We start from the raw sequence: 15,200 nt of genomic DNA, 5'->3' as shown, positions 1-15,200 counted from the left end.
GAGATGCCTTCTTTTTCTCTGGTCACCCATAATTCAAGACTGTTACACCGCTGCCATCAATGTGATTACACAGAGTGCAAAAATAAAATAAAAACCTGCCTTTCTATATAAGTCTCCAATTTCAAGTGACCCAAGCCAGGAAAATTTGTAGTTATGGGCACCACATTCAGTCCATTAGGAAAGGATAGAAAATTGCCAGCTGGGATCTAAATTACATTCTCACCCATCCCTCCACCGGCTGGCAGCCCAGCTGGGGCGAGCCGCACTGCTCCCGTCCCCCATCCCTGCGGACATCACAGAAGGGGACAGGGGGCTATTTCAGGGGGGTCTCTCTGCATGTGGGGTGGTGGCAGGTGGAACCGTGGTCCCAAGCCCCACTGCACCCCTGTGAGGACAGGGAGAGCCCTCAGCCAGCCAGCCCCTCATACGCTTTGATGGATCAAGGTCCTTCATCGGACGGGACGCAGTTTTTCTGGAATGGCGCATCCTCTACTGCGGCAAACCCACAGCTAGACAAAGCCTAAACCCAGACGCCCCGATGCCATGCTGCTGCCTTACAGGGATGCTTCTCCCACAAGTTCAACGCTTCCTCCAGCACCCTGCTTGGACGAGATGATAGGGACTGAGCTGGGTCCCAGGCCACCAGCCTGGACCATGCACACTGAAAGCAAAGACCTAAAATGGCAAAATCCAGCCTTTGACTAACAACTGGAGTTTGCACGCTCCTCTCCACAGTCACAGTAATGCTGTTTCTGGCACAGTTTCTCCAACAACGCTATTCTAGTGTGGTCAGCTCTTTTTGGACAGAAGGATTTTAAGCAAATTTTTTTTGTGGGCGGGACTGTCGGCTCGCTCACACAAAGGCCCAGCCACACAAGGAGGAGTCATTTTTTAGCACCCATCCTCCCCTCTGATTCCTCCCCAAATAAAAAAAAAATACTTATCATCATGTTCTTGTGGAGATATTAATAGCACCCAAGACACTGACAGTTGCCTGCCTGTGAGTCACTTCTTAAAGGGATGGGAAAAAGCTTGCAACAACTGCGGCTTGTTAGGAGACAATGAAAATATCATTCATGAACAGTAGTGCTAAATACCAACCTTATTATGGCAGGTTCGATGGGAGATGCTCACGTGTGTAGTGCATGTCCAGCACAGCTGAGTCTACCGGGGCTGACTCCGTTACGCAGCCTTTGCCCAGACAACCACCAAGAGAAGAAGCTGGCAGCTGGGCAGGCAGCAAGCCTTTACCAAATTCTACCTTAAATGTCAGTTGACTTTGGCCAGTTTGGTTTTGATTTCTATCACGGTAGCGCCCTGGAGTCCATAGCACTTCCATCCATCTCAGCTGCTAAGAGACCCGCAGTGCTTGGGTCTTGTTTCTGGGCCCCTCTACTACTCAAATTTTCTTATTTCTCCACTGCTGGTATGGGATTCCAAATGGGTCTTTAAATTCAATTATTTGAAAGCATCCCTGATGTCTTGACAACCTAATTTGGTCTCCTCCAGGTCTTTCAATACCACGTGCGGGAGAGCAGCAGGCACCATCCCGCCCACGTGATGCGCTCGCAACGCAAGTCGCTCCAGCTCTCTGAGCACTCAACTCAATTTCTATTTGAAAGGAAACATGAATGCTAATTAAACAGCCATAAGGGCACAGAGCAGATAAATATGTGTTGCAAGAGAAACGGGAGAGAGACTCTCTGAAGTGAAGCCAGGGAGGGGAGGAGGCAATGTGTCATTGTTTTTGGTGGCACAACTTCAGAATAGCGCTCATCACTTAAAATACTCCTATAACCAAACCTGGTCTTACGCCAGCGTGCTGGACTTCCTCACTGCCTTAAAACCTTCCTCCTCCTCCACTGTGATATCCATGGCTGCCTTGACTTCAGTAATACGCATTTGAAACAATATTTTGCTCCATCTGAAGAAGGCCGGGTAAAGCAGTATTTACATGCCAACTTCCAGCACGCTCCAAAATGCCCGTGCCAACTCCTCTGCAACTGAGCAGCCCTCTGGGCTGCAGTCGGCAGACTGGAAGGATAACGATCATCTGAAGCGTAATCTTTTCCTGCCACCTCTTAGATTAAAAAAAAAACCCAACACCTCCAATTTTTGTCTAAGAAAGGAGAGCAGTCATGGAAGGAAGACTGGATTATAGAGAGCGGCGCTGCCGCTCAGTTCAGCCCTTTACAAACGCAGCGGAAATCTACTGGTTGAGCCCCTACTCAGGTTAGTTTTAAGCACAAAATACTCTACCCTGCTTTGTCTGCACAGACAAGGAGCAGCTGGAATCAGTGATGATGTATGTACTTGGGAAGGACAGAGCTACGGAGATGCTCTGTATAACATAGGCACTTCAAGACAGAAATGGCAAAATCCTACTCGAGCTTCGGTTTTTGCCATCAAAACCAGCAGTTTGGCCCTGCCAGAGTTCAAGGAGGTTCGGAGGAAAAAGTTCCCAGTCTGGGAAGAAGAAAAACCCAGACTCTATTAATATTCACAGGTGTAGCTTGGCACAAAATCTCATTTGAAACTTGAGGGCTGCCACGACCGATCAACCTATTGCTCAGTCAAGCCTGGAAACATGCCGCCGGCTACGGCCACTTCCAGCTGCTTTGCCGGGACGGGAACACGCTCCCCAAGGTCCCGAGGAGCCGGCCAGCTGCACGGCACCGTGGCCTCCACCGCACTGGCATCGCCTTCAAGGAGCATCCCCCTTCGTGACAGGCACTTGGGGATTTACTGATGAAGGTTAAATGCTTTCAAAGTGATTTTGTGCACTGAAATCACCTGTTCATGAAGATTTATTTTTTTTAAAGGTACATTTCTAAGAGTCCCTATGACTAACTGCAGCTGGGAAGGTGATGCTCACATTGATGAAGACTTTGTAAACTATTTGTCACTGCGAACCATGACCAGTGCCTTCTCTTCCTATGTTCACCTCGCTGTGACTATGAAGCACCGAAGTGAACAGCGATGAAATGAAGAATGGTCCTTTGTTACGGGACTAAGGATTTGGGAGGTTTCAGTTCAATCTCTTCCTCTGCCATAGATTTCCTATGTGACTTAGGATAGGTCACGTAGCATCTCTATGCTTCAATTCCTCATCTAAAAAATGATATTGCTGCTCCATCTCATAGGGCTTTGGGGAGGATAAATCTGTTAGCGGATAGCAAAATGTTCACAGGCTGGTGGTGGTTGCCGCAAAGAAGCCGGTGGAAATTAGGCAGCTGTGATAACTGAACAGGCAGGTAGGCGCAGAGGAAAAAGAAAGAGGGAAAACAACAATCTCCCTGTGCAATGAGCACGTTCTAAGCTTGATTACAATAAAAATGATTTCTTTCACACCCGCACAGAAACCTTCGGGACCCTGCTGTCGTTTCCCCTCGCACAGCCCCCTCCAGCTCTGCCGAACGCTGTGCTCCTCTCGGTCTGACCCCCAGCACACTTGGCAGGGGCCGGTGCTGAGCACAGCCCTGGGCACGGCTGGGGCTGGCACGCAGCCCCCCAGCCCCGCGGCGCAGAGAGGAGGCCGGAGTGTTTAGTCTGCCGGGCACATTCCTGCGCGCTGCTAAAATAAATAGAAGATTATTAATGGAGCTCCTTTTTCCTCACTAGCATCGGCCAGAAATACCAGAGTTATCAAGTGGCTCCCGAGGACGGCGCAGGGACGGGGCTGGAGGGACCCTCGGGGCTGTGGGGGGTCTTGCTTAGACAGCTCTGGCCAGGAGCTGCGCCAGGTTTGGTGCTCAGGATTTTCTTCTGGGATGCTGAACTTGCATGCTCTCCAGAAATGTCCCAGGCTTCCCAGGGAAACCCCTGTACCTTCCTCCATACCCGTGGTCTGGCACGCTCTAGAAAACCTCAACATTTTTGCCACAGCAAAGTTTTAACGGGGGAAATATTTTGCCAGGGAAGGAAGAGGGAAAACAAGAGCAAACCCCACAAACAGTTGTTTTTCTGCTTTGCAACCAGCCTTAACTTTTGTATTTAGTCCCAGCTTGCAACCCCATTACAGCCAGTTCCCCTGGGGCGCATCCATCATTTTCAACCTATCTGGAATCTGCAGGAACTTTTTCCTGAATGTTTCTGAACTTTTCAAGTAGTCTGGTGGGAATTTGGTTTTAAAGCTGAATACTTGTTTGCATTAAAGCTGTGCCAGTGGGACTGGCCTAAGGGTCCTACTGGCTGAGTGCATTCAGAGGTTTGGGCTGGGACTTAGACTGCATTTTTTAGCCCTGCTCATTTCAAAATTATCACAGGAATCTGTGTTTGCAGCTGTGTTTCCCTCAACTGATCTGAAATGAAACAAAAAAAGAAACCAAAAAACTGAAAGCCAAAACCCAGTCCCTCTGATTCTGCAGCACTTTTCAGAACCTCAAGGGGGAAAATAGAAAATGGCAAGGGATGCTCAGAGGTTAAGACTCAGGGTGGATCCAAACTCTCTTAAATCCTTCGGCCCTTGTGAGCCACAGAATTCAGTCTGATGCTGATGCCGAGGTTCAAGGAAGAGCCAGGAGCCAAGCCTGGAGAGAAGACTGCTGGAGGGTGCTCTTAGCTGCTCCCCATCCCACTCAGAGCCACCAAAGGCGCCACATTGTCCCGAGCCTTCCAGGCTTCGAGGTGCCCATGCAAAGCCCGGTTCCAAGGACAGTGCTGCAGGAGACAACTTGCCGTCCTTCCTTGCAGAGTCCTCAGGTCTGAGCTCATAGGGGAAAGATTCAGCAGGACAAGTGCCTGCACATCGCCTGTGCTTACTTCCTGCAAACTTCATAATAATGAAGTGATACTCTACACCGTATCCCTTTTTCCATTTCACCCTTCACTGGATCATTTTATGCATCTATTCCCATTGCTAATTCAAACTAATTAAAGTATAAAATAGAATAATTTGTGCAATTTCAGAGCTCCCCTCACCATATTGTGAGTTATGTTACTTTTTTGTTAGTGCTCGGTGTGAACAATTCCCCTCCTCACCGGCTGAATAGCCGCCAAACTCATTTGCTGAGAAGACAAACTATTACAGCAGCATAGGAAGGGGGGAAGAAAAGAAGTTTAAAAAGCTCTAGTGGAGAGAAAGAGGAATCTGAGGTTTGCTTTTAAATTTCATAGCCGAGCACTGAGTGTGAAATTTCAGATTTATCCTTCAAGTAATTTTCTCTCTTGGGAATACAGTTCTCTCCCTCTCTCATTGCTCCTGTTAAGGACCAGAGACCTGTGTCTGTCTGTCCGTCCAAACATGCAAATCCTGCAGCAAACCCACAGCTCCGCAGCGTTCCCTGCATTGCTCAAACTCAGCCATGAACATTAGCATCATCCACAGAGATGCACCAGACACCTCAGCTTGCTTTCAAGATGGAGTAGCGGTGGTGGCATCAAATCTGGAGGGACATTAAACCTTCCCGCAGCTACTGGGGATGTCAGCTGTGCCCTTACAAACACCCGATGCACTCGTGTGCTGAGGAGGAGGAGGTGGGGGGGGGGGGGGGGCGGTGCACGAAAGGGAAGTTCTGGAAATATTTCAGAACTGCGGTTGCTTGCCTGAAAATTAAACAATAGGTCTGTGGAAGAGGAGGAATTGGAAAGGGAAGCAAATGCAGAAGCAAACACATGGGAACCCTGTGGCTGTGACTGGCAGGGGAAAAAATAGACTAATACAAAGAAAAAACAAAGCAAAACAAACAAACCCTGAAAGCAAACCTAGCAAGCACTTGAAAAAAACAACCATATTAGCAATGCCTAAAATAAAACTAATTTAGAAAAAACAAACCCACTGACGCCGATGGCGAATTTTTACGTGGGGGCATTTTTTACAACTTTTTCCAGGAAAGTTTATTTTTCAAGTATTTGTTACCTCAAAGACTTCTGCACTTAACTCCGCACCCTCGAATGCTTGAACTTTTTGTGTCCGTGCATAAATCTCAGCAGGCTGCAGGGCTGGAGGAACATACTGGAACCAGCCTGGACACCGACACATCAGCCCCACCGCAGCCAGAGCTCTGCACGCGTGACAAATGGACTGCCAGCAGGGCAGGCAAATGAGACAGCATGCTGTCCCACCTGGCTGGGCTGGGGTTTTTTTGGTCAATTGATGTTAATTAACACATCCTTCTTGTCAGGTAGATATTGTTAATGATCTCAGACAAGTTTTTAGCTGAATTTCTTAATTATTCCTAATTGACTACTGGGAGGAAAGTGGAAAAAACCTGCAGCAGCTCATGAATTTTAGGAGAGCATAGCATGAGCAGGTGGTGGTGGAAGAGGACGGCACCGAGCTGGTGCAAACCTCCCCGTGGAGCACAGCCCTTCCTCAAGGACAGCAGCTCCGCTGCGGCAAGGACCGCGCTGCTCCGGGGGGATTCCCTCCCCATCCTGAGCCCCCTCTTTCGTCCCCCTACTCTACTCCCTCTTTGCCCCAGCTTATGGCTATTTCACGCCTTTCTGGCAGCGGTCGTGGAAGAACATGAGTTGGGCAAGTGTGTTTCTGCACCCCAACGTGCTGGAGCAGCGGGAGGTCCCGGCCGGGCTGGTGACACCGAGGGTCGTAGCCAGCCCCCACCAGGCAAGCCCTGCACGGGGCAACGAGTCCCGCTGCTCCCACGGTTATCTGCACGGGTGCTGGTGCAGGATGGCTGGGAGGAGTAGTTCACGGGAGGCAAGATTTTGGACACCTCTGGTGGGATTCAGCTGAGCCATTTTCCCTGTCCCAGTGGTTCAAACTTTGCTAAGATTATGTCCCGCTAACTGGCTGTTCAACTAGCAGATAATGTAGTTAAAAATTTAATCAGTTCATTTTTTCCCTCTTGATGACTCCAGACCCTTTTATCCACATCTCTTGCATTTTTTATTTTGTTTTCTCAGTTCTTTTCAGGACACCATCAGTATTTACAGCCCCGCTACTCCAGAGTTGATGGACCTCCTTGTTTTTCTCAGCCCTCACTCCAATTCCAACCTCTTCTAAATCATCTGGGCAGCCCCCGCCTGCCTCCCTCTCAATCAGCATCCAGAAAGTTCAGTCCAAAGCAAAGTGGTTTTCACAGGACTTAAACGTCTGGGGGTTACAGGACAGGGAGCTGTGCAACAAATTATCCACAGAGACTCCTGCAGATCTGCAGCTCCTGACACAGGGGCATTTGCAAAGCAAATATTTCACAGCTAACAGAGCAGAAGAAAAGACAGTTTCTTTACCTAAAGCCACAATGATGTATACGGAAGAGGGAGGGAAGAACTTCTCTCGGTAGAAAAGCAACAGGTCTGAGCGAGCTCTGGCAGCGCTGCCTGCTCCCTCTGCCCTCCGCCGAGCAAGGGGCCAGGACCGCCCGCCCGCGAGATGCTCGTAGCCGGGTCAATACTGGTCATACTGGTCAATGCCCCCCGGCGCTGACGCACGCACGGTAACGATGCCTAGAGCACTGCTCCTCACCGGTTTATGGACGAGGCTGGGATAAAACGGCCCCTTCCACCGTTTCCATCCAAATAACCTTCAGCCTCCCCAGCGCACCCCCGGCAGCGAGCGCTGGCCCCCTCCCAGCGCCCGGGGACCATCGCTTACCGGCCACGGCTCTGCCTTCCCCGCTGCCGTGCCCTTCTCGCCACGGCGTGAGGGGAATTTTTAGGGGCTGGCGTTAATCATCGCTGCCTCCCACCACGCGACGGGCAGGAGCGCGGCTCCGCTCGTAACGCTCTGCGTAAGGGTCTCCGAACTACATCAGCCGGGTATAAAAATGTCACACCGGCCACGAGAAATCGCTCAGGTGCTCTCGCGAGCGCTCGCTTAAAACCCACAAAAAGTCAGCCTGCACCCTCTAAACCTTCCTTGCCTCCCCCTAAGGCAAGGTTACCCTGTGACGGGCACGGAGGGGCTCAGTATCGTGCACGGCTCAGCACCACGCACACAGGCAGACCGACTGCGGGGCATTTGGTACTCGCTAGAGGAGCAAAGGATTCTTCAGTACATCTCAGGGTACAGAGGTCCGTGGCCCTCTGAGCTCTGCTGTGCTAATTGATGTTATCTGCATTTCACCGGGTGATTATGTGTTATTATTTCTACCACGGGAACGGTGAGGTTCCCAGTCAAGAGCAGGATGCTGCTCTGTTACCTACTGTATAAAACCAGAATGAAATCATCCCCCTGTGGCAGAATTAACCACCGAAATAACTACGGATGAGCTGAGAGCAGCAGTGTTTCTGAGGCAATGAAATGTGCAGGGATTTTGGAGGATGCTTGTGGAACATGAATTTTGCATTTGCAATGTCCTGGCCAGGTATCTCATTAGGAAGGTGCTGCTTCACCCATCGGGGAGCAGACCCACATCGCGTGACCTCGGCACTTCATCAAACTATTTTACGTGATTAGCACAAACAAGCAATAGATCATTAGCTGAAAAAAAGTGCTGGAAAAGAAAGAAGGAAAAATATGTCTCAATGAGAGGAGGGGGAGTGCTTGCCCCGAGGTCTGGCTCCTCTGCCCGTGCCAGCATCCTGCACCCATCTCTGCCTCCTGCACCCTCTGCAGTCAGGGCTTACAGCTCTGCATTTGGGAAGGAGAGAGATCCGTCGGGCCACGTTTCTCTTCACTAGCGCAGGGATATTCCTTCCAACAAGCCCTGCAAGTATTTTGATCACGCTGTTTTAAATTCCGTGTTTATAGCCCTTGATTAGGTGGTGAAATCTTTTGGAGACGGCAATCCCTGCCCTGGTGCCTGCCATGCGTTTGATTGAGCCTCCGCTTGCTCCCAGTTTAAAAATAACAAAAATTTGTTCTTCTATCAAGAGCTGCAAAAATCTTTGGCCCCAATTTTGCTGATGCTTATATAATCTCCGTGCCGAAGTATGCCCACCATTTCTCACAGGGTTAGCTCGCGACTGCTGAAGGTGTACGTGGGAGCAAAGTGAAACCTGCTGCATGTGAAACCAGTGCTGCAACAGTTTGAACTTGCACAGAGACCAGATACAGCGACTAAAAAGGGGTTGCAGCCTTGGAGTCATAAAATTCCTTTCGTCCTACAGGGCTTATTTAATTGAAATGCACTGAGCTTTCATACATTAAAAAAACCTACTGTCTCCCTGACGCACAGACAATTAATGCTTCAGGACTGAATTATAAAGCTGCTTTTTCTCAATATAACCAGCACTTTTCCTGTAAGCCTCAGTCTTTCCCTCTGAAAGCCAGAAATCAGGGAAGATTTTCTGCACGTGCAGGGGTTGTTGGTGTGGGCTCCATGACAGACTCACCATTAAAATGGGAAGATTTTAAATCTAGGGGCTTTGGCGGCCCCACGACATTCGTCACTGGTTTTGCCCTGCATTGCCATTAACCCCTTGCCTGCTGCTTGATCGCCGGGGGGTCCCAGCCCTGGGTGCAGCCTCACATCTCTCCGTCTCAGCGGAGGTCAGCGAAGCAGGCGACGAGCCCGTCACGACAGCAAGGCTACCGATTCCACTTCAATATTTTATTTTGTGGGGTTTTTTTGCCTGATAGAAGCTGCTAATGGAATTTGTCCGCCCATGAAAAACATGAAGCAGCTCACACTGGGCACCGGCTCGAAGAGCCACGGTGCAAGCCCTCTCGCCACAGCTGTGCCGGTCCTTCGCAACGCCGACCCACCCGCAGCACCTACGGCTTTTTCAGTCGGAGGGCATGGCGTAACTCTGCCAACACCTGGCAGCCCCGATGCTGTTCCCGTCCTGGCACCCCACACAGCTCCGCTAATGCAACACGTCTCTGTCTCAGCAGCATCTAGCGCTATCCAAGCCTCGCTCAGCTTGTGGGCAGAAATGGCGTTTGCTTGCTAGAGCGGTGCTGAGAAATGAATTTCTGCTTTAAACAGTCAGGGTCAGAATCATTTCTCTTTTGCTGTAAGAGCTATTTGAAACCAGGTGCAGTGGGAAGAGAGCCTGTAAAAGCTCCTAATACACACTCTTAAATCATGTGGTTAAAGAACTCAAAATAAGTGGCTGGAAGCAAAGTTTCTTTATCCTTCTCTCCCCCGGACTGGGCTGTGCAACTGTTGCTTCTGTGCTTTGTGGGAGTGAAATCAAATGTCAAATATTCTGCTTTGGAAGAAGTTGGCAATGAAACATGAAAGGCTCATGGAGAGCTCAAAAGGACTGCGGATAAATTGGAGCGAGGCACAGACAGAGCTGGGACAGGAGCCAGGGAGAGTGGGGAAGGACTGTGCCTACAACCACAACTCCAGATTTTAGGATGAAGCGACTACTTTCCCTAATGCATTTCAGCATAAAGCTGATCCTAGCTGCTGCTAGCACAGAAGGAAGAATGGCTTCATACCGAAATGTTACATCTACTCTTTGTTGGGAAGCATCCACGCATCTCAGTTTATTCAGCATAATCACAGTCCAACACAGAGCATCACGTCTCATCTCAGGTCTATACCTAACACCAAGACCTGCTCCCGATCAGTATTAGGAAGCACACGTTTCTTAGCTTAATTCCACAAAAAAACCCCCATTCTTTGAAAGATGTGTTTTGACATACGCATGTATCCTGTTTCTTTCTCAGCAGATATTTAAAATCACAGGCTCTGGACAATCCTCCCCCAGCATAGTTAACATGCAGCAGATCAACGTTAAGAACAGCTGCTCTCTATGTCATTTTACTGTGGCAGAATTTCATTTTGTTCCAGATTTCCAGACTTCAGTACACATTTTTACTGTATATTTTCAGTACTTCTGAGGGCACTTCCCACCATTTACAGCCTCAGCCCTCTGAAGCTGGTGGACCTTTCTCCTTCTCTTGGTACTGACCCCTTTTCAATCAGCAGGCTCCTTTATATAGCACTCAGGAAAAAATATATTCTCCCCTCCACTTTGCTGAACTATCACATTGCCAGGATTAGGGCAGTGGGGTCACAGGAGCTGACGAAATCCATATGTAATGGCATGCCGGGACTTCTGGACCCAAAGCACGCGTCTCTACAAGGGCAAAAGGCAAATCGTACAGCGAGTCCTGCAAGTAATGAGGGATGGCGTCCCCCCGGTCCTGGAGTCTCCCCCAAGGCAAGTGCTTTGCCAGAGTCGTGGCTGGAAATGGAATTAACGTTCCAGGAATATTCTATTATTTGCTAATTCTCTTCACATCTTTTTGTTTCACAATTAAGCAAATTAGCACTTTGATGAATATTAAGACGCTCTCGCCTCATAAAAGATGAGTTGGAGGCATTCCCACTGGATTTTCCTCATAAGGAAAACAGTTCCTAAACTGTTTGAGATACACATTGGATTGTTTCCTCCCTGGCATGAGCAGCACATGGCTCCTGGAGAAAATGACCACAACATTAACATTTTATAAAATAATTCCATTTCAAACTTTGCATAGATCCTCATTATTACCATCTAAACCAAGTCCAAGCTGGAATGGGATCCTAAATTTGTGACTGTTCATGGCAGTTTCTATCACTGAGTTGCTATAACAAGCATATAATGCCTTCTTTAACCACAGGAATTCATTCAGTTATGTCTTTTAGCAGGGAAAAGACTTTGCAGTCTTCTAAAGTATTTATTCCCTGGCTTTAAATAACTTCATAGCCAAGGTAAGTATTTGCCAATTCTTTTGTTTTGCTACAGGTTAGCAAAACAGTTTTGCCGGCTTTGGGAGGAGCTGTAAGCTCCCTAGGGCAAGGCGAGCTGTTCCGATAGCTGCTTGCTCTCTACCTCCATCAGTAGATCTTTAAGCACTTCACACTGATACCTTTCCGTAGCATCTCTCTCAGTGCAGGTGGGAGGGAGGACAGATATTTGTTTACCAGCAGACGTAGAAAGCTCTTAGTGACCAGAGGGTTAACTCAACACAGAACAATTTAATAGCATCCAGACATCTTCAGATGCAACCTTTCTCCTGTCTCCACCACCCACAAGGCACCAGCTCTATTAATCTGAATTACACAGTTGTGAGTAATAGCCGATAAAATGCTCAACAGAGTCAGTGAACCCTGAAGTCTGGCTTAATGGTGGGGACTTTGTGTGTTTTCTTGTCTCAGAGAAGAACCAAAGGTCCCAGATTATTATTTACATTGTGCTGGCTCCCCTAAGCAACAGACTCCTGTGGACCATCCGCCATAAATTCCCATCATAATCATTTTGGTTATGCTTTTTTGGTGCCGGGGTTGGCACCACCTCCAGAATGGCAGCAGAACCGGCACAGCAATGGATGGCACAGCGCAGACTCCGTGTTAATGTTGCTTGCAGAGCACATAACCACACCACACTTGGTCCATCTCTGTGCACTAGCATCACTCACTTGCAACCACTTAAAATATACCAGTACATAAATAGATAAATAAAGCCATCATAAAGGATGCTCAGACAAAGCTATGCAAAACCACAGCCTGCCAGCCTTGCTGCAGGGAGTGAATTCGTAATGCTTGTGGCTCAGGATCTCGTTATCTAGGCAGGGGTGGTTCAGAGCCCCAAACCACATTTCCTCCACAGCAGCTCAGCTCAGTTTCCAATGCCTGCAGACAAGAATAAGTGGGCACAACTCTCTCCCCTGTGCACTGATGACAAACTCTGGCCAGAAGCAGATAAAAACGAGCTTCTACTGGCGCTCCACCTACCCGTACACCGATCCCAGCACCATGGGGCTCAACACACAACCTCAGCTCCATGTACTCCAGCAACACACTCCTTATGGGAGGAAGCCACAACCATGGAAGTACGGAAGCAGGTGCCTTACCTGTCGCTCCGACATGACGTACAGATACTTCTGATCGATGGAGAAGGCCATGTCTCGAAGGACTGGGCTCCCGTCCTTGAAAACTGTCACCATTTCATACTGAATTCCACCATGGGGAGGACCATCTGCTCGGATCTGGAAGAAGCACAAACAGATTACAGGTGATTTCATAGCAGCCAAATTTCAATTTTATTTTGGGGGTGGGAGGGTGAGGGGAGGAGGACAAGGTAGGAAAAGGAATCTAATTCAGAATCTCAGCTCGCAACCTGGAGGCAGAGCAAAGAGCCAGCAAGCAATGTGTGGGCACAGCAGTTAAAGCAAAGGTTCCTTCTCCACTGAAGCTGATGCAATTTCCCCAATCCTCTTTGGATTGGGGAAATAACAAGAAAGTTTTGCGGTCGCAAGGGGAGCACACAGACTGCCAGTGTGCTGTGACTGACCACAGGCATTCAAGAGTAATCAAGATTGTAAACTTTTTAGATTCTCTCTAAAATTAGCCTGAAAGACCACAAGACTCCACAGGCAGCACAACAAGACCAAGATACAGCAGATATTTTTTTCTTCTCCAGACACATAAAGAATGAGACTTAGACAATCTCCATCACCTCTTCTTGCTGCAGAAGCCTCCTACAATACCATCTCTGCCTAAAAATTTGGAGATGCTGCTGCCATCCCATTACTTTCAAATTTGCTGGATTCAGCAAGGTGAAACCAGTCCAGCCCGTACCGCTGAGCGAGCAGAGAACTAACATGGCAGCCACACAGCCTGTTCAGTTTGACGGCCTCCCAGCATCCATCCACCCCACCAAACGACAACTCGCTGCTCCTGCAGGAAAACCTGCCCAAGCTGTGACAAATCCCATCCCTGCCAGGAGCGGCTGCTGTTGAGGATATGCCATCTCTTCCAAAAGTTAATAATTTATGGCCTTGGGGGCTGTGCAAGGGGAAGGGAGGAGGATAAACAAACAATTTACATTGTCTTTCCTACCAGGATTTGCATATTTGGATAGCCATTTGATTGCAACATGGTGTCTACATAGCTGAAAACACTGGCAGCCGTCAGGCAGGGAGACGAGAGCAGTCAGGCGAGCCAAGGGCTCAGTGGAGCCGCTGCCGGCCCCGTGGCTCACAGCGACAGCGATGCTCTTGGACGGGGCCAGGAACGCGTTCTGCACGCGGGGTGTCGCGCCGCACATGCACGCTGCCCAGCGAGCAGAGGGACGCACGGGGGACTGCCCGTCCCTGGAAAAACCTCTTATCGCAAAGATGCCATCTGCTGCAGCCTCATGCCGAGCTGTCTTGCCGCATCCCGTTTTGCTGCTCGATTACTCCCTGCCTGGCTGCGGTATGGAGGAAAGAGGCACGAAGAACCAGCTTTGGAGAAGTCTAAGCCTTCAGAAGAGGCGGGATGGAGCAGCGGAGAGGGACATCTATTTTTTCTGGTTCACGCCCCCAGGAGGTAAGAGAGCAGGTTGTTAAGCATCTTAAGATTTATCTGAGAAATGTACCACCCCAGCTGGAAATACAAGGATATGTTCACACTCATAGAAGAGAAATGCTCCCCTGCACCCTCCTCCAAATAAATCCTCTTCTTGGAAAGAGCCCTGATGCCTCCTGCCACGTAAAGACATGCTGGGTATACAAACACATGTATTTTCTGGATTTCTCTCTTTTCTCCTTACCTTCTGAGTTTTTAGTGATATAAAAGAACATCGGGTGTGAATCCGAGTGGTCTGGGCTAACACCCATAGCCAGATGCAGGGAGCCTCTGGCAGGATTAAGCAGGCAGCCCAAGCCTGGCTCAAAAGCCCTGAACTTTCAGAAAGGAAAATCCAAAAAAGGCAGAAAGCCAAATCCTGCTTTAGTTGCACCTGTGCAAACTAGGATACTTCACTCCCTTTGTGAAATACTGAGAACTAGAGGCAGGCTGAGACCAGTATGAGACCAGCGCCTTGCTGGGTGTTGCAAACCCGAGCGACCCACTCCGGAGCCGCTGCCCACGCATGCACCACTGCCATCTCCCACACCGGTCTGCGCCACAGACAGAGGGACAAGCTGCAAAATCACCTGAGGAATAAATGGCAGGGGCACTGGGCTGTCAGGGACACACAGCCGCTTCCATGCAAACACCTGATTAATGGCCAAACGGGAATGGAAACGCCGGACATGAAGGATCAGCAGCCTTTGTGAAAAACAACTGTTTTTCAGAGTTCCCTTGGGGCACCGGCAGCTCGTTAAATTGAGCTTCTTTCTAGTAATGAGGTCAGACAGGGCTAATAAAGAGAGATACCACTGGACCAGCCTTGTGCAGGCCAATTCCAACCGGGAACTGCGGCTCTGGGCTGGAGACAGCACCATGTGCGTGACGGCTCCTCCAGCCTGGACAAGTGCTTGGAGCTGTGCCTGGCACGGGTGTCTTGGGACACAGCTGGAGCCCTGCACAGGGTGCTGGGTCCTGCCTGCACCCTCCTGCCTCCCTCGTAAGGAGCAGCCTGGGGTCTCT

The 15,200-nt window shown here is 49.4% G+C and overlaps 1 protein-coding gene across 1 annotated transcript in view; it reads right to left on the bottom strand.

Moving 5' to 3' along the window:
- The window catches only part of PLXNA2 (plexin A2), a 153,868-nt gene that overhangs the window by 89,049 nt on the left and 49,619 nt on the right, over positions 1 to 15,200 (bottom strand). Inside the window, exon 3 of the mRNA XM_010579061.1 lies at positions 12,698 to 12,832. Within this exon, the coding sequence (XP_010577363.1) occupies positions 12,698 to 12,832 (135 nt within the window). The remainder of the gene's footprint in view (positions 1 to 12,697; positions 12,833 to 15,200) is intronic.

Source organism: Haliaeetus leucocephalus, unplaced genomic scaffold (assembly GCF_000737465.1).
Source record: "Haliaeetus leucocephalus isolate CR32 unplaced genomic scaffold, Haliaeetus_leucocephalus-4.0 Scaffold68, whole genome shotgun sequence".
Classification (NCBI taxonomy): domain Eukaryota; kingdom Metazoa; phylum Chordata; class Aves; order Accipitriformes; family Accipitridae; genus Haliaeetus; species Haliaeetus leucocephalus.
This window is presented reverse-complemented; position numbering and strand designations above follow the sequence as displayed.